Genomic DNA, 20,321 nt, shown 5'->3' on the forward strand with positions numbered 1-20,321 from the left:
TGTCCCAAAAGCATTTGGAATCTTTCTTGGAGCTAGCTTCTTTAAGGGTATACCAAAAGGCCTCTTCCCACTCACTTTTTGCTTGTGCCAGTACTCTCTTGTGCTCTTTCCTTGCTAACTGTATCAGGGGTTGTGATTTGCCTTTAACGGCCTTGATTAAACAGGTCTTGGCTTTCCTGCATGCTGCGGTATACCAGTCATGCTTTCCCTTTGGTTTATGCTGGGACATGTTCCTCCCTTCGGAGCCCTTTACCCAGAAAGCTTCGCCTATATTCTTTACAGCTGCTTCAAAAATGGGTGTTGCCTTTTCAGCTGGCATGGTTAAGTTAATGTGATCAAGCTCTGCTTGTGAGGCCATAAGGACCACATCTATGTTGGAAAGTTTAGCTACATCACAGGCAACTTTATTCCACTTTAATCGTCTTCCACAAGAAGAGACAGTAACCTTGTGTGTGCATTTGGATGGTACCTACAATGCACCATTAGACCAAGGATTCGTGATAGATAGGGAAAGCGAATTATGGTCGCTCTCCACAGTCGGTATAACTACCATGTCCTCAACCAAACTCCAAAGTTTTAGGCCCAACAGAATATAGTCAATCCTCGAGGTATGACCAACTCTGTTGAACGTAGGAGCTCCCATCCGATCCGAAGATGTACGACCATTAGTGGCTCTTAGCCCAAACTCTAGAGTCAGAGCATTTAGCTGCACCGCACTACGAGTCCAACGTTTTATTGGAGGGATGGTAAGTGTGGGGACTCCCCATCTACTATCTTCTTCACCCAGGTCAGGGATACCGTCCAAGGGAAGTGGCTCATATGTGCAATTAAAATCGCCTGCTACTAAGGTATAATCAACATCCTTTTGGGCTCTAAGCTGCACCTCGAGATCAGATATTACAGATGAGGTGCACCCATTTTTTGAGCCTCTGGCATAGACGTTATATAAAACTAGAGACAAGCCTCTACAAGGGTTAGACAACAGAATACCTAGGATATCTGGATTATTTATCTGCTCAGAAGTTATTCGGCAATTAAGGGAAATGCTTACCCAGATGATGAGGCCCCCCGAAGGACGCCCCCTCCCCTGCCTGGGTTTCTCAGCCAGGACAAAATAGGTTACGAACCCTACCCGGTGGAGTGGTTCAGTACTCCTGGTCTCCTGGAACATGCAGATCTTATGTGCTTCAACCAAATCACTCCACTCAGGCAGGCCCAATTTCCTATGAATGCCCGCGAGATTCCAGCTTAGGATTTTTATTTTCTCCTTCATAGTTTCTCCCCTGGTGCCAGTAATGTCACTTTGACTTTGGGGTTCTAAGCATTCCCTCTCTAGAACAATAGATGTTAACTGAATCTGGCTGCCGGCCATCATAATTGGTGGTTTAGGGCATGACGAGTGTAACATAAATTGGGAGCCTTCTTCTTCACCCCTATTATAGTCAAGATGTGAGCAGGAAATTTCATCAGGAATGAGTCCGTCTACCTCATCGAGTGCACAGAATATATTCCAATGGGCAAACTGTGACATAAAGGGGTCAAGTGGAGGTGGTGGACCTTGCCAAGATTGCTGCCACTGCTGGATAGCATGTTGCGGAGCATGAGTATATCCTCTATTAATTGGATAACTAAATCTAGGGGGGTATTGTCTAGATGGCATGGGTAAAAAATAGGACAGGGGGAGAGGATGGATTTGGGTAGCTGGTCCACTATTAGGTGCATTACATATATAGTTCACTGCCCCTGTGTCCCTGAAGTTGACAGTTATAACATCTCATGCTATAGTCTTAGTGTTCCTGCCCACCCATTCTCCTCTTCTTACTGCAAGTATTTCACCACTCATATGAATGGGTGGTGGTTTATGCAGCTGAAGCCACTGGGCACACTTGTTTCTCAGTTCAACAAAAGTTTCTCTTCTTCCTTCCTTCAGTGGTGGTACGCCCGTCAGCACAACCACAAAGGGAGAAACTTCCGGCGGCAAATTAATTGTCTTAAAGCGAGCCGGCCTTGTTTTTGGTTCTTGAGTCTTATTTGGAGAGGAAGTTGATGTTTGATTAGTTTCCATACTTTTAGAACCCTTTGCTGGCTGGTTAGGCACTTTTTTTGGACCAGAGGTTGTTTGCGTCCCCGGGATAGGGCCATTAACACTTGGAATTGGGGAAAATACAGCGGATTTTCCCCCCATTTGAGTCAGATGTTGTGTGGCTGTTCCTGAATTGTCTGGTAGAGTTTTGGCCTTAATAGGAGGATCTTTCAAAGGTTTACTACTAGTGGTATTATCCAGGGGCACTTCTTTTGTTTTCCCGTGCATCTGTAAAGGCACATTCCCACTTGCCTTATTCGTCCATTTTGAATTTATCAATGATGTTAGTCTGTCAATTTTGGACATTAGAGGCTTAATTTGAGCCGTTATCGTGGCTTCAAGGTCCGATTTTAGATCTACTACCATATTTTCAACCCAACAAGGTATGCCTGATGCTGAATTTGGGGCTGCCGACACAAGGTTATGATTCCTGGTATTAGATTTAGATTTTTTCTTAATCTTGAGTGCGTTCTTAACAGGACCTGTATTCCCTGGTTCTGGCAATAGAGGGATAGCTCCTTCCCTTAGTCCTGGGGGATGTTTCTCTATGGTTGACACTGACCTTTCGAGTGTTTGGCAGGCTTCTAGGTCTGGAGTGGCCTCTACATCAACAAATGATGGATCAGACTCTAATTGAGAAACTGATAAGTCAACTGAGCTTGGAACTGTGAGTGTACCTGCACCAGTCTGAGGTAAAGGAAGGGAGCGATTAGTTGGAGGTAGCTGAGCGGGTGAGCTTACAATTGCTAGAGGGCCCAAAGACGAACGTTTGGCGTTCATAAGGTCCAAAGATACTCTTCGTTCCAGTAGAGAGATACTTTGGTCAATTGTCTCGTTAACCCGGGAAATAAATTGATCTATAGGCCCAGTGATTTGGGCTACGGCCAAAGCTGTTTTAGTTTTACTTCTGGTTCTACCAGGCATGATGGACATATATGGAGTCCTATACACTAAGTAATAAGGGTATTGACAGAAAAAAGCCAAGAGAGATGGCCCGGTCCGGTCACTACCGGGCACTAACGGGCAACAACGGGCCCGCCCTTGGCCCGGGCTTCGCCCCGGGCTGCGACCCGCGCGCGTCCCGCGATGCGCGTTAATGAACTTACTTATGTTCCTGTTGGGTCAGAGGGGGCGTGGCACTGGGAGGGGGCGCGGCTCACACGGGAAGAGGAGACAGCTGATGATGTTGAATGCTGCTCCTCGCAGTCCCGGAACCGCGCCTCTCGCCTCCTCTGCGGCCTCGCAGATGGTCAACTCCTCACGCTGAAGGCAAGAAGGGCAGGAACACTGGAAAGCTACTCCTGTAGCGACGAGCAAGGTACACACGCTGAAAACCTCAGAGCGAACGGCACCCGCGAAGCGGGGGCCGCGAGAGGTTAAGAGCGCTTTGGATGTGGGCGTGGCACTGGGAGGGGGCGCGGCTCACACGGGAAGAGGAGACAGCTGATGATTTTGAATGCTGCTCCTCGCAGTCCCGGAACCGCGCCTCTCGCCTCCTCTGCGGCCTCGCAGATGGTCAACTCCTCACGCTGAAGGCAAGAAGGGCAGGAACACTGGAAAGCTACTCCTGTAGCGACGAGGAAGGTACACACGCAGAAAACCTCAGAGCATGTTTTTAATCACCTTTTTCTGCTTCTCTTCTACTGATCATCGCATTACACGTATTCTATGCAAGAATAACGAGTGACTGAGCGAAAAGGTTCTAGATTTGTTGCCACAATACTGAGCCATCAGAGTTATCATGTTCAGTGTTTGCCAGAAACCATTCGCTCCCTGGTCAGGTTAGTGGGGCGTCTGGTGGCACTGTCAGCTAGCTGGTCTCTAGGCTAACATATCCTGTGGGGGTGCTCTGACTCCGTCTAGGCACCAAACACATAGTTTATGTTGTCCACAAATGCACAGATCCTGCTGATATAGTGGGAACTACTCAACATTACCTACTACTGCTATGCATGCCTCTGATGTAGCACTGAAAACTCCAGAGATCTGTCGCTATTTGTTACCCACGACCTATCTGTATGTCCTTGATGTAGCACTCTGACTTCCAAAGACCAGGAGCTATTGCTTACCAACTACTGCTTTGTATGCCACTGATGTAGCACTCCAGCCTCCAAAGATCTGTAGCTATTTGGTACCCACTGACTTCAGGGCGGACCTCTGCCCCATGGATTCAGCAGAAGTTTCAATCAATTGCGGCGTCTGCTCACCTATATGAAGATATGAATCCTTAAAAGGACCTTTTCCTTCAGCTGCAGTCGGGCTTAAAAAACAAATCTCTCCTATCTGGCTCACCAAAATGTTGCCCAAATATGAATATACCTTTGAAAGATTTAAACACAAGAGGCGTTTGGCAAAACAGGAACAGTTGTTTAATTAAATGCAGCCGCCGGGAGATCAGGAAGCTTCATAAACCGATTTTGGCATTCCTACAGTGACAGAAAATTTTGGCCTAGTCCCTGGGCCATATATCGAGGTGTGTGATAAGCACAGGTGGGCCTTTACCCTGTATGGGTACAATGCAGGGCCAGTGCGTATGTGCCCAGATGTCTGGCATGAGGAGCGTGTGATCACTTTGTGTAATGTGCATGCTGTGTTCTGATTGCCCATGTCTTCCTTACTTAATGTGCCATCTGACTTTATGGTGTCTAGGGAACACGCATCCATCTGGCCAAACATCTTTTATTGGGACCAATCTCCTGAGACCATTGTGGTGTCTCTGCCTATCTGTGCGATTGATCTAGGTTTTCCGATTCACGCTCTTGTCTTAGGGTCAGATGTGCCTGCAACTGCGATCTGTCAATCAGTTGCTTCAGGCCAAGGATGCAGGGCCTGCCTGCCCACATATTTCTGATCTCGGGTTGAGGGGGAGGTCACATCGGGTAAATTCAACAACGATTTTCGTTTTTATATTAATATATGTCATTGTGTACATCAATATCCTATTTTCCAATATTAACAGATTGTAACATAGAAAGAGGAGAACGCCTCTTAGGAGATTGTTTCTGTACAAGAAGAGGCCTCTGCACCATGGTGCAAGGGCCTAGCACCTTCCTACGTTGGTGCTAGGCAGCAAATTGTGACCAGACCAGAGGGAAAGGACAGGAATGTACCCTATTACCAAATAGGGTATATTCCTGCCTTTTAACATTGGCGTAGGGCAGTGCTGCAAGAAGACTTGCTGTGCTGCCCTTTGCCAATTCCCTATAAATCAAGCCCTACATTCGGCTACTTTAGGCAACTTTCCAGCACAAAACAAACGTTTGCACTTGAAATTAAATGATAAACCAATACTTCCTACCAGGTTTCTTTGCATTGGCACAACACGTTGGTAAATCTGTCCCAAAGACAGTTGTCTCAGTTTGTAATGTGACTGATGGAATACAGCTGAACCATGTCTAGTGACTAGAGCTCTACCCATCCCTTCTGTTAGACATTCAGGAATAGTGAAAGCTCTCTTCATTCTTGTGCTTCTGCAGGTGAAATGGCGGCCGCAAACCCTGTGCTGAGTCTGCAGGAGGAAATGACCTGCTCCATCTGCCTGGATTTTTATAACGATCCGATGACCACGGAGTGTGGACACAACTTCTGTCGCTCCTGTTTCTCTGGGTGCGGGAAGGAAGCAGGGCCCGGTGTCCCCTGCCCACAGTGCAGAGCAATCTGTGTCCAGGGTAACTTCAGACCCAACAGGCAGCTGAAGAACATGGTAGAGCTGGTGAGACAGCTCGATGAGCGACCAGAGAGACCCAGGGAGCAGAAACTGTGCGAGGACCACCAGGAGCCCCTGAAAGTCTTCTGCAAGGAGGACCTGAAGCCCATCTGCGTGGTGTGCAGCCTCTCAGCAGCACACAAGTCTCACACACTCATGCTCTCACAGGAGGCGGCCGTGGAGTACAAGGTAAGAGGTCACCAGAGGGCCCAGTGCCATCCGCGACAACAGATCCTGGTCCAGATAATCTATCGCAAACTCCAAATATAATCCAATTAATTCACTTAAATGGAACCAGGACTACAAGTCCTAGCATGCATCATGGTCTTGAATGAGTCAAGGATGGTAATATTTTGTTATAAAATGGAAATATCCTGTATTATTATGTATGAAATGGTAAATGTAGAATTTTCAATCAATCACACATTGACCAAATTTATAAATGAAAGAAGAGTTTAGAACCTTCAAGTGCAAACGTGGAGGTATGCATCATAATGAAAGTTGTTGTGTTTCCGGCATTCCATTTATTTCTTTGCAGTGCTGCGGATGTGTTACACTTCGGGAGGAAAAGATTGTTTTGGTGTCGGAAAAGCAGTAGCGACCAAATGAAATCCATTGAGAGTCACGCCTCAGAAGTGATCACAGACCGGGGCAGAGATCCTGCTAAATTGAAAGTTGACTCTTAAGGAAGGGATCCTGCGAAGTACAAATGAATTGTATTAACTTTCAGTGGTGCACAATCCCACCTACCACTATATAATCCCTTTTAAACTATTCAAGCAACTCACTAGTATTGAAAGATTTTGAATCTGGCAGCAGGCTCCTGCTTTTCATTGGCAGCCTTGGTTGTGAACCTTTTGTTTTGTTCTGGGAGAAATTCTAATTTTGTAGGTGGAATTTAGGCGATTTTGAGAATATTTTGTTATTCTTGTTACATGAAGTTCCCTAAAATGATGCCAGCATCCCAGAGAGTAGTTATGCTTCTGTTTGTGGTAAAATGATGGTACAGGGTTGTGCAAACAGCACAAGCCAGCAGAACTGGTGTATTCACACAAGTTCAATTTCCTGTTCAGTTTTTATTGAACAGTTAATTAGTAACTAAGCAAAACAGCAATTAAAACCGAGATACCCCTTATAAGATCATGCAGTACAAGATAAAATGCAGACTGAAAGCAGCTGTTTTGATTATTAGCATGGGTTTGTGACAGGCATTGTGTCGGAGTCAATGAAAGAGTATCCCAGGGTTGTTTCGGGTGTCATCTTGCAGAATCCGCTGAGTGCATCCACTGTCCACAGGACGCCCGCCTCACAGCTTACATTTGCTGCTGCTCTCCCGCTGTATAAGCTCCCTGTGGATGCTTGCTGCTCTACCGGGGTCAGTGTGAACATGGTAAACATCGTCAGAATGCCAGGGGGGTTTGGTGAACTCTGCCCTCCATGTTGTGGATGCCTTCTTGTTGCCTCTTAAGGTCCATACCCCAAAAGGACCCTCCTTATATTCATGGTAACTAAAGCAGGCCATCACTGTTCCTTCTCCACAAGATAACGAAAATGGTAGCCATCTTCGAACGGCTATTGAAGTGACCTTGTACAGGGCATTCCAACTCCGGCAGAACTCTGGATCACCTTGAAAGGGAAACTGCATCACCTTACTGTTTGACTAAGATGGGCCTCTGTATTCTTTGGTCTCTTCTCAACAATTAAGACTTTTTGAGATGAAATAGGTTCCCACAGGGTTTCTTGAATGTGTTTTATTGCAGGGAGTGGCTACCGCTAAGATCCCCATCCCAGCAATTGGGGTCTAGCTAAGCTTTTTACGTGTCCCATTGAGTATATGAGGCTGCAGGTGTACTTCCACCCTCTTCTCCACGCCCACGTCTCTAACCAATGGTTCTCATCCAGGGGATACTCATCAATAGTCATAATCTATGAATAATCCCCGCCCATGTGCGGGATCCCGGAGCATATAGAAAATACATATAAATATATATGTATATATATGTGAAACATATATTTGCAGCCTAAAAACCATTTTCCAACTGGCAAAGGTGCCGCAAAATTACATAAATTAGTATACATACAGTAGTACTCTTCCAAACCCTAAGGAAGAAAGAGCGCAGAAAACATTTGTATCCAACAATGCTTTATTGCCATAGGAAAACCTGTAATTGCAGGCATTTGCCAGTAGGCTGCAGTAGAGTATAAAGCAAACAAAGAAAAACTGACACCTTGCCTTTAAGGCATTAGAGTAGGGGTACCGTGCCTTTAAGACCTGAAGGCAACCCCCTGCTCCCATGGTGCACCACAGGTGACAGTTGGGTCAGTTCTTTTTTCCGGCTCCTTCTGTGAGGATCCTGGAGCTTGAGCTCTTCAGTTTTCAACTGAAATTGGTTTTTTGAGAGAGTTTTCTCAAAGATTTCGACATTTTTTGAATAAATAAGGCTTCTGATTTATTTTTCTGTGGTAACCCACAAGAATTTCCTGTCAGAATGCCTGCTCTGTTTCGGAAATGTCCTTCTTGTGACAAAAAGATGGCTCTGACTGACCCACATTCTGTGTGTATTGTGTGCCTTCCATCTTCACACATTCCTGATCAGTGCCATCACTGTAAAAAATTTAAAAGTCGGACTCTTCGCGACAGGGAGAGGATTCGACTTCATGCCATGCAGGAGATGGACAAGAGTCACCAGGTGGGTGCTTCCACAGCCCCTAGATCGTCTCCTACAAGCAAGCACGGCCAAAAACGGCATCATTCCACCTCTCCTGTCTCCAGAAAGAGGAATGAAGGTCGAAGAACTCCGTCGACGTCGAGGCCGCTGTCGAAAAGGCCCAGATCATCTTCACGACGTCGAAGATCTCCGCCGCAGTCAAGTAAGTCGGCGTCGAGGCGCCATGCTTCGGGCTCGAAGTCCATGGCTGCTGCTACATCTAAGTCTCCGTTGACGTTGAGGCTTCCGTCGACGTCGAGACACTCTCCGCCGCACCGGAAGGGATCGGCGTCGAAAGCTAAGACGGCATCTAGGTCGCCGCTGGCTAGCGGGCCGCCGTCGAGAGGGACTGTCAGATCCCATCCTTCGACGTCAAGGAGGTCGACGCCGAGGCGACGCCAGGAAAGGTCGCCGTCGCCGCGACGTTGAGGAAGATCATCGTCGAGACGACGTCGAGAATCGTCGTCGAGTCGACGTCATGATATACCTCCACCTGATCGACGTCGAGGGAGATCGACGTTGAGGTTCTCAGTCGAGCCTTTCATGACGTGATCGATCACCGTCGAGAGCATCAAGACACCGCTCGACGCCACTAGTCACCCAGACTTCTTCGACGTCGAGGATTTCGCAGTCGAGGGATAAAGTGACGGCAGAGGTGGAGTCACCTGGTTCTAAGACTTCAGGAGGAAAATCATCATCTCCTGGCTTGAACATCGTGCAGGTCTCCCCAGAATCTTCGCCCAGATCTGCGGGCAGCTTGATTTCCCATCATCCTCAAGGGGCTGTATCTGGACAGAGTAGTCCGGGCTCGGATTACTCCCGTACATATTCCCCTTCTAAGGCAAAGACTCCAGCCAGACCAGCTAGATCTCCTCGGAGTCCCAGGATTTCACCCAGGCCGAGATCTCGAGTCAGATCACGTTCCCCAGTGCGGCCAAGGACACCTGTCAGACCAAAATCTCCAATCCGGCCAAGACCAAGGTCTCCATCAAGACATCGTTCTAGGTCTAGGGACATTCACAGCAGGAATCGTGACAGGTCCCATAAGAGGCGGCGTACAAGATCTTCCACAAGGTCATCCTCGACTAGGTCATTTTACCGAGATTATTCTCCGACCTATTCATCTACGCCTCCTTCCCGAGTCTCTCCAATTGATGACCTCGCGACTTTCTCCGATGTACTGGTCAGGGGAGCAAAAAAGCTGAATATCACGCTGCACACTCCAGTGGTTCCCACTTCTGTGATTTTTGATACACTCCGTCATCGTACAGCGCCCAGGCCTCTACTGCCTCTGGTTCCCGGCCTCCTAGAACCAGCTATGGCTACTTTCCTCACACCAGCAGTGGTGGGATCTGTTCCATCACGGATAGCCAAAAAGTACAAGGCCCCTGCAGAGGATCCCTTGTTCCTCAGATCGGATCCTCCTGCGGATTCCATCATTGTGGCGGCTGCCATGAAGTCTCATGCAGGTTCTACTTCTTCCTCAGTACCACCTGAAAAAGATAGTGGACTTATGGACTCTTTTGGTAGGAAGGTATGCAACACCTCTTCTTCCTTTATGAAGGTGGCTAGTGCCTCTGCCTTGCTTGGAAGGTACGACAGGTCCCTTTGGGACTCCCTGACTCGTTTTACAGACAAGCTCCCCAAGGAAGATCACCAAGATTTTCTGGAGACTTTACAGGAGGGAGGCCTGGTAGCCAATCAAGTTATTAGCGCTGCAGTGGATGCCTCTGACCTTGCAGCTCATGGCTACTCAACTGGTATTTGTTCCCGTCGTTCGGCCTGGCTCCGCCTGACAGGGCTCAAACCAGACGCCCAGAAGAAGATTTTGAATTTGCCCTTCAATGGAAAATCTCTGTTTGGTCCACACACGGACGACGAAATGTCCAAAATGAAGGCAGAAATGGACACCGTCAAAGCTGTGGGATTAGAAAAGCGCAAGGAGTTCAAGAAACGCTTTCGTCAAGGAGACAGGAAGTCCTTCCAACAGAGGGTTCAAACCCCTCAGTGGCAATCCCAGTCTCAGCAGAAGACACAGTTCCAGCAGCGTCGTCCTGGCAGAGGAAGAGGTGGCAATAACAGACAGCAGCCCTCCTCAAAGCAACCTCCTAAGCCCTGAGCCATTGCTTCCTCCACGTCTGTTCACCACTCCGGTGGGAGGGAGTGTTTCTCATCATATGACAGAGTGGGAATCCATTACAAAAGACAGATGGGTGCTGAATATTGTGCAGCATGGTTACTTGCTGAGGTTCAAATCTCCTCCTCCGCAGGTGTTCCCCCAATTGCAACATCTTCCACGTTACAAGACTCAATTGCTACAAGACGAAGTCTCCGTCCTTCTAGAGAAAATGGCCGTAGAGGAGGTTCCCTCAACTCACAAAAATCAAGGAGTGTACTCCCGATATTTCCTGGTTCAAAAACGAGGAACTGTCAAAGAAAACAGGCCCATTCTAGACCTTCAAAGGCTAAACAAGTACATACGAAAAGAAAAGTTCCGTATGCTCGCCCTGCACCAGATCTTTCCACATCTTCATCAGGGAGACTGGATGTGTGCCATCGACTTGCAGGACGCCTACTTCCACATACCAGTGTCAGTCAAGCATCAGAAGTTTCTAAGGTTTCAGATCGGACGATGTCACTACCAATATCGAGTGCTGCCGTTTGGCCTGAAATCTGCACCTCGGACATTCTCAAAGTGCATGGCGGTGGTTGCTGCTTTTCTCCACAAAAGAAAGATCTTTGTCTATCCATATCTAGATGATTGGTTGTTAAAGAGCTCCACCCCGTCGCTGCTTCAGAACAATCTGTCGTTCTGCCTCAAACTGATGGAGTCGTTGGGTCTTCAAGTCAATCTGAAGAAATCAGTTCTCAACCCTTCCCAGCGAATCTACTACCTGGGTGCTTCTCTGGACTCACTTCAGGCAAGCGTGTGTCCTTCGGAAGAGAGGTTGTCATCTATGCTCCTGAAGGGTCGCCTTCTTCTGGACAATCAGGCCCCCACAGCCAGACAAGTGTCCTCTCTGCTGGGATCGATGGCTTCATGCATTTACATTGTGCCCAATGCTCGCCTTCACATGAGACCTCTACAACAAGCCCTCGAAGATCAGTGGTCCCAGAGATCGGATCAGTGGGAAGACCGGGTCTTGCTTCCTCAAGAAGCCAGGGACTCGATCAGATGGTGGCTGAAATGATCCAATCTTCTCCGAGGAGTGCCATTCCATCGTCCTCCTCCATCTCAGTCAATTGTCACAGATGCCTCCCTTCAAGGCTGGGGTGCTCACATGGACCAACTCCAAGTTCAAGGCCTTTGGTCCGAGGTAGAGCAAGGCTACCATATCAACTTCCTGGAGCTGCGAGCAGTTCATCTTGCTCTCAAGTCTCTTTATCCTGCTCTGCGCACCAACCACCTCCAGGTTCAGACGGTCAACACAACAACTATGTTCTATCTGAACAAGCAGGGAGGCACGAGGTCAAGAGTCTTGTCTCTGGAAGCACAAGCTATCTGGCATTGGCTCCTAGCAAGAGGCCTATCCATCGTGGCAGTCCATCTACGAGGAATTCAAAACGTCCAAGCAGACTGCCTCAGCAGAATCTTCGTAGAAGCGCACGATTGGGTGCTCAACGAAGAAGTGGCTCAAGAAGTCTTTCGGTTTTGGGGCGTACCGGACGTAGACCTGTTCGCAGACGCGGCCAATACAAAATGCCCCGTCTTCGCATCCAGGTTCCCCCAACAGGGATCACTGGGGAATGGCCTTTTGATCAGCTGGTCTCAAACTTTACTCTACGCCTTTCCTCCCCTGCCTCTGATCCCGGCGGTGATCCAGAAGTTCTACAGGACCAACACCAGAATGATCCTGATAGCACCAGAGTGGCCACGCCAGTGGTGGTACCCCGATCTTCTTCAGATGTCGGAGGTTCCTCACCGGCGCCTACCATGCCGTCCAGACTTGTTGACCAAAGACCAAGGGAAGGTGTTGCACCCCAACCTTCCTTCCCTTCGCTTGACGGCATGGCTCCTGAGGTCATCCAGTATGGACATTTAGACCTCCCAGCAGACTGCATGACTATTCTTAAAGAATCGAAGCGACCCTCCACTAGGAAGTCCTACGCTTTCAAGTGGAAGAGTTTCTTCTTATGGTGTCGTGAGCACTCTCTTGACCCGGTACATGGCCAAGAGCAGGTGATTCTTCCATATCTATTGCATTTAGCGAGATCAGGCTTGAAATACCCCTCCATCAGGGTTCATTTAGCTGCCATCACAGCATATAGGAAGTCTCCTAATCAGACATCTTTCTTCCTTATGCCTGTAGTTAAAGATTTCCTAGAAGGTCTGAAAAAAGTCTTCCCATCGGTGAGGTCCCCCACCCCTCCCCGGGAGCTCAATATTGTACTGACTAAGCTGATGAGTGCTCCTTTCGAGCCTATCCATAAGGCCTCTTTGCAGAACTTGACCTGGAAAGCTGCCTTTTTAGTGGCTATTACCTCTGCCCGTAGGGTCAGTGAAATCCAGGCCTTATGTTGCAAGGAACCTTACACAGTTTTTCATGCCAATAGGGTGGTTTTAAGAACGCACCCAAGTTTCCTGCCTAAGGTAGTTTCAGACTTTCATATCAACCAGTCTATTACCTTACCTACATTTTTTCCAAATCCTTCCACTCCCCTGGAGAGGTCATTACACTCCCTTGATCTCCGAAGGGTCCTGAAGTTCTACTTGTCAAAAACCCTGCCTCTGAGAAAGTCTGACCGGCTTTTTGTTAACTATGGCAGTACTAATACTGGCCTGTCAGCTTCCAAAAGGTCAATTTCTCGCTGGATTGTCTCCTGTATAGCTTTTGCTTATCAACTAGCTAACAAGACTTTGCAGGGTAAACCACATGCACATTCTACTAGAGGGAAAGCTTCCACTACAGCTCTCCTTCGTAATGTTCCTATTTCTGAAATTTGTAAAGCGGCAACTTGGCGGTCTGTTCATACATTGACCCGCCATTATTGCCTGGACTCAGATACTCAGGCCGATGCCAGAGTAGGGCAGGCCTCTTTAAGGAACTTATTTGCATAAGATGTATTTGCAATATATGTCTTAATCGTTCTGTGAAGTTTTTATACTTCTTGCTCGTCCGCGAGACTTTGGGTATGAGCTTGCTAATCTCTTCATAGATTATGACTATTGATGAGTATCCCCTGGATGAGAAGGATTAGTTTCTTACCTGTAATCCTAGTTCTCATCCAGGGGTATACTCATCAAAGTCATAAGCTCCCGCCCACCTCCCCGGACGAGCAGAGTTACACAGTTATGAGATGTTTTATTGTGGATCTCCTCAGGTGTTATGCACCTCCAAAAATAACTGACCCAACTGTCACCTGTGGTGCACCATGGGAGCAGGGGGTTGCCTTCAGGTCCACACTACGCCCAGTCAAACCTTTTAGACTCTCTCTAATCGGATGGTGGAGGGCTCCTGTTATCAGCCACTCTGCTCAACATTAAATGTGACTGTCCTCATGCTAAGAACATTACCGCATCCTAACATTAGGCTCATTGACCATCTTACCACCACACTACACCTGATGCAACCTTTTTAGGCTCTCTCCTACCGCTTCCCTCTTGCAGTTAAACTGTAGCAAGTCACTGAACTTCTATAGCAATGTACCTCCACAAGCCCCTCGACTCGAGATATGGCACAAACTTATGAAGCATCACGCATCTGAAAAATATCTCCAAGAACGCAATAAAAAATCTACAAACTAAGCTACTGAAACAGCACCCTGAAACACTAACTGCTGATACCTACGTTAGCTTGCTCAATTGCACCAAGAAAACTGATTTTATCCTCTACTCCAAACACCCGGCTACATGGAAAAACATCTTCCTTCTCCTCTTACAAGTCACCAAAACAATCAAAATACCATATTGATTAAAACTGATGACGTTCCCTTTGTCTTTTTTTAGAGGGGAAGTTGACATATCCATTTTCAGAAAAGGGCATATCCTCATACAAGCCACTGACCCTCCCCTCACGATCTTTGAAAGACACTCGCTCATTTTTCACTGCACTCACACAACAGGGCCAAGTACCCTTAACGCCTCTCTCCCCATTACCACAATCCTCCAATCCTGAACAGCCCCTCCCTCTTTCCCCCTTGGACTCACTACCTTGTGGTGTGACACCTCCTCACACTACCATCAACACTGCCACACCCTCAAACACACACTGCAGACTAATACCCTAAATAATGACTTCTCTCGTGCCCACCCTATCCAGTAATCACAAGATAACTAACCCAGATGGCTCTCGCACCAAACCTAGGGCAGTGGGCCCCATCCTTAGCCTGTCACCCACGGATCGTTCTACAGTGCCCCCTTCCTTTTAATGTGAACCTTACCCTGACTACACAGATGTTTTTGACAATTCCAGGCCCATTGACACTGTCCACCCGTGTAGGTTAGAGATCTCTGCTGCCCTATACACATGACTGACCATGTATCCTCCCACTACAAATATATCCAATGCCGGGACACCCCCTGATTCAACCAGCGGCTCATCATCGACTAATTTCTCTACTGACGTACCCCCTGACCAAAGTTGATCCCATTCATCCCTCCCAGACTGTCTCTAATCCTTGCCTCAATGGCACAGCTCTCCCTTATAGAGTAGCAACCTCTGCTCCGGCATACACAGGACTTGCTGCCTTTTCCCCCACCATCTATGAGGGATACATCAATAAAACTCTCACTAAGATTCTGAACCGTATGGAGCGTAAACTAACTTAGCGCATCTTAGACAGGACTTAGCAATTCAGGCCATCCTTACCCGCTCTTACACTTACGAGAGTCTGAAATTGCATCCTCACACAGGTTCACTGACGGCCTTACAAGGCTTCCCTTGGCCTATAAACCCCTATGCCTGCGAGGCGACACAGGCCAGTAATTCTCACTGCCCCTTATCCATACTGGAAGTGGATGCTCTCAGCAAATCTTACCATCCCAAGACACAGACTACCTCCTGCCCAACTCACCTCCTGCCCAACTCACCACCATTCAGCACTTACAATCTGGGATATACAATCCCTGCCTGCTATCTTGCATGCTTGCCAACAGCAGATCGGCAGCCAAGACCCAGACCAGGGCCTACAATCCTCCCTCCACAATCCCAGTAATAGTGGGCATAAATAGAACCCACATAACTACAGACTCGTCCAGACCCCCTGCCCAATTCACCACCATTCAGACTCTACAACCTGCTAAAGACAATCCCTCCTGTTTATCTTGCATGCTCGTCAACTGTAGATCGACAGCTCAACACGCTACAGATATCTCTGAAACCTTACTCAGTGAGGGAATTGATATAGCTTTCCTCATGGAATCTTTGCTCAAGGACCACTCCAACGCCATACTTGATCTGCTTACTTCCCTGGTTACTCCATCATTAGACATGACAGACTTGAAAAAAACAGGTGGAGGTCTAGCCATAATCCACAAAGTTGAAATTCATCTTTTTATATTAAATAACACAGAATACGCGACTTTTGAATTCCTCAGCGTTGAACTTAAAGGTAAAGGCTCCCCGCCTATCAAACTTAACACCATCAACCACACTCCTGGTGCTCACGCCCTCTTTGCAGAAGAGTTATCTGACCTACTAACTTGGTTCTCCTTAACTGACACAAAGGAGGTGTTTCTGGAAGACTTTAACTTACACTGGAACAACGCAGAAGACTCCACAGTCAGGCACCTCTTGAACCTTCTGGAAATGAATGACCTAAATCAACTCTGCAATAAACCTACACACCTCAAAGGCTCTGTACTTGACACGATTATCACCAACAGCAAACTGGTCTCCCATAGTGCCATCTTACCTGTAGTCTGGTCAGACCACCATCCCATACTGTTCAACATCAACACCTTAGTCAAACCACACTTAAACTCATCGAATAAACCTAAGCAGTGAACCAAAAACCTCAAACAAGTCCCAATTACGGATCTTGAAGCCAAGAGCTTAGGACAACTACAACATTACCCTCCCTCGCTAACATAAATGACCTCACCGCCCACTTCAACACCACCATAGGAGAAGCGCTCAACCAAGTTGCACCGCTCAAATAAAAAAAAAACATAAGATCAATCAAATCAAAATCTTGGTTTAACTCGGACCACAAAAATGAAAGAAGATATCTTAGACAGGCTGAAAGGACTTGGAGATAAAACCCATCGGCATTCTATCTAACTCTACTCATAACTGCAAGGGTGACATCCAAGAAGCACATCTTCTTAGAAAAAGCCACCTTCTTCTGCATCTAACTTGACCGTGCAAATAAACAGGCCCAGAGAATTCTTTAACATTGTCAAACAACAAAACACTTCTTCTTCCCCACATGAAATCATAGCCTCTAAAGAATGTGAAGAAATATCCTGCTTCTTCACAGAAAAAGTAACTACATTTGAGCAATCTTTCCTTCAAGTCACATACACACCCCCATACAATCAATCCATTCTAACACTCCCTACACTACCACAGTCACACCTCCTGATCTCGCCAACAACAAAATGGCCACAAATTGACCTAACAGCAACCTTTTCAACATCCAATTGGAAAACAATGCCAATTGGTCGGTTTTCAAACCCATGACAGAACTTGAAGTTTTCAATTTTGTTGCAAAATTAAAGCCCACTTTTCACACCAAAGAACCTGTCCCTGCAAAAGTAGTACATAACCTTCACCACATTATAGCCCTGTGTTGGACAAAAATCATCAATTCTTCTTTTGCCTTGAGTTGTGTACTGGATTCCCTCCAACTAGGTCAAATCCCGCCCATTTTCAAAAATCCCAGGGCTGACCCGTATGATCTCAACAACCTCAGACCTATCTCCAACCTCCCGTTCCTTGCCAAAACTATGGAAAAATGTGCCTTACAACCACTTATCCGGCAAATAGAGGATTCCAACCTACTTGATTCCTTGTAATCAGGGTTCAGGCAAGGCTGTAGCACATAAACTGCCATTCTCAATATCGCAGATGACATCCATAGATCCTTAGATGAAAGTGATACATGCATACTTATCCTACTTGACTTCTCAGCGTCCTTTGACGCTGGGAACCACCCAGCCTTACTGGAATCCTCTCCGGTATCAATGGCACTTTTTTAAATGTGTTAACTTCTTACCTTCAACACCGATCACAACAAATCAGAATCAAGTCTTGCCTCTTGAAACCCACACCTGTCTCTCTTGGCGTCTCCCAGGGCTCAATCCTCTCTCCTTCACTGTTCAATCTTTTCATGGAACCCCTTACTATCATCCTGAAGCAAGCAGGGATCAAAGTTCACCTTTATGCAGATGACACTCAGCTCTATTACAAAATTAAATCACCCGTGACATCCTAGATCTCAAGTTCACACTGAGTAATATACAATCTTGGTTCAACTCTAACCATCTAAAATGTAACCCCACCAAAACAGAAATAATCCTGTTCTCCCCAAAAGTAACCACCTTCCAATCAAAGACTGGATCAGTGACCTGAAGGCTCTTAATTGTTTTCTCACTCTTTCCAATTTAGCTAATCCCTAGGTTTCACCCTGGATAAAGACCTATCAATAAAGGATCACATCACAAACTCTGTCAAAGGAGCGATTTACCTTAAAGAATCAAACCCTTCATTCCCTCGGATGATTCAAATGGGTGTTTCAATCTCTGGTCCTCTCCAAACTGGACTACAGGAATGCTACTCATACAGGGATGCCAAAATCGCAAACCGCTCCCCTCAGCCAAGTACTAAACATGACAGCCAGGCTCAAACAGATATTAAACAGTATGATCACATCACACCTGCACTCAAAACCCTCAACTGGCTTCCCATCGAAGGAAGATGCAATTACAAGACTGCCTGTATAACCCACATAGCCATTAACTCACACACCCCTGACTAGTTAGATAACAACCTCACAAAACCAGGAAGAACCAGATCACCGAGAAGCTCCACCACACTTCTTATCGTTCCTCCCAAACTAAAAAAAGAAATCTACCCAGGCTCGCTCTTTATCTGGGAACACTTTTAGCCTATAGAACTCTATCCTGAGGGATCTACGATGCAACCCCTCCCTCACAAGCTTAAAAAGTGACCTGAAAAACCATCTCCTAAACAATTACCGGAACACATAAGCAATTCTTGAACCTGGTTCTGTTAGTCTCACTTTGACCCAGTTGAACAGTTGACTGTCTACTTCTGTTTGCCTCTTCTGCCTAGAAGGTCTTTCTCTTGCTGGACTCAAAATTTGTGACTTGACCACAATCAGTAACCGCCCTCAAGGCCAAACTTCTGTTCTGTGTACACATGGTATTCCACCCACATTGCCTAATATTTGTATGTGTATTTATTTTTGTTTGGTACTTCAACCTAAGATTGTTAGACATCATATATTTAGTGACTGGATTATTGCCTTGCTCTTGATTCTGGAAAGCCCTCTGATACCCTCGGGTCTAGCCAGCGCTATAAAAAACTCATAAAGAAATAATAATAATAAATAAATAAATATTAAATCAAAGGGGTTTAGTTTGCTTCAATATCTATAGCATAGTGCTCCGACAAAGTACATCTTTACTGGCTGCAAGCAAACTTATAGAGTCCTGAAGAAAGCAATTAATATCAGGCGCTGTATTAGGTAGTAGGGCGCACTTTCCCTGTTTGCGCTTGTGGCACCTTAAAACCGGTGCTCCGGGCACAAACAGGGAAAGTGCACCCTATTACATAGGATGCGCTGCCCCCAGGCAGCTGCGAACTCGTGCTGCCCCCAGGACAGCACATTCACGTGAAATACAGAGCTCTGTGTTTCATTGGCATGGCCACATATCTGTACTTTTAAAGGGGAAGTGATATCCCGATGCAGGTGGGTGCAGGCAGTGATTGCACCCGGCTGCAAGGGGATGTAACAGTGGTCCATGAGACCACCTTTGCCCCCTGCAGAGGGCCGCTCTCATAAGGTGCACCAACAGTGACACCTTTGAGGTGGAAACTGTCAGTACTCTCCCTGAGAGCTTCTTTGCCTCTGTGCCCGTGACTATAATACAGCTGGAGCACAGAGGCAAAAGGATTCCCTCATTTGCAAGGGGCACACTTCCATGCAAAAATGAATTTCCCAAGGTTGCCGCAGACCTAGTCCCTTTACAGGGCTGGACTGGGAACACAAACTAGCCCTAGCAGTTCTGCTGACCCGGCCTCAGGGGATGTGGGGGAGTGGATAGGGGCTGGAGGTAGCGAAAAGCAGGACTGCTCCTGCTTTAGCTCTGCTGCCGGTTTTGTTACAGGGGGACGATATTGCAGCACTGCTGCAAAACCAGCCCCCTGTAACAAACTGCCCCCACCCTGCCTGCCCATGGGGTAAACGCCTGGTGCCCGCTACGGCCCAGTCTGGCCCTGTCCCTGAGCATTCTGCAAAGTGCGATGTGCCGAACCAGTGAATGTTTGGAGATCAGGTGTTTGTGGTAAAAATAGGATTACCACAGCCCTGTTGTGCTGTGGCCATCAGGAGGAAGTCTAGACAAACAAAATCACTACAGAGGAGAATTTGTCTTCGCAACAGCACGGAAGGGCCAATGCATAAAATGTGAGCAACAGTTTCCTTCCCAATCCACGGAGTCAACACTTTACATCGTCACTTCTGGACAGCACCATGCAGGGAGGAGGGCGCGCAGGCTCCACCCCCAGTCTGAGTGGGACTAACCTGGCCTTTATCCAATTGCACGTAGTTAATTCTGTGGCGTGCTGGGGATGTAAGAGTTAATTACTGACCCGGCATAAGAATGTTTACTCAGTGTTGCCATGTCCTCTAGCCT

The 20,321-nt window shown here is 47.1% G+C and overlaps 1 protein-coding gene across 1 annotated transcript in view; it reads left to right on the top strand.

Annotated features, from left to right (window-relative positions):
* The window catches only part of LOC147718117 (E3 ubiquitin-protein ligase TRIM11-like), a 335,542-nt gene that overhangs the window by 27,564 nt on the left and 287,657 nt on the right, over nucleotides 1-20,321 (top strand). The window contains exon 2 of the mRNA XM_086919194.1: nucleotides 5,560-5,978. Coding sequence (XP_086775320.1) covers nucleotides 5,565-5,978 — 414 coding nt within the window. The 5' untranslated portion in view covers nucleotides 5,560-5,564. The remainder of the gene's footprint in view (nucleotides 1-5,559; nucleotides 5,979-20,321) is intronic.

This window comes from Lissotriton vulgaris, chromosome 4_2 (assembly GCF_964263255.1).
Source record: "Lissotriton vulgaris chromosome 4_2, aLisVul1.2, whole genome shotgun sequence".
Taxonomy (NCBI): Eukaryota; Metazoa; Chordata; class Amphibia; order Caudata; family Salamandridae; genus Lissotriton; species Lissotriton vulgaris.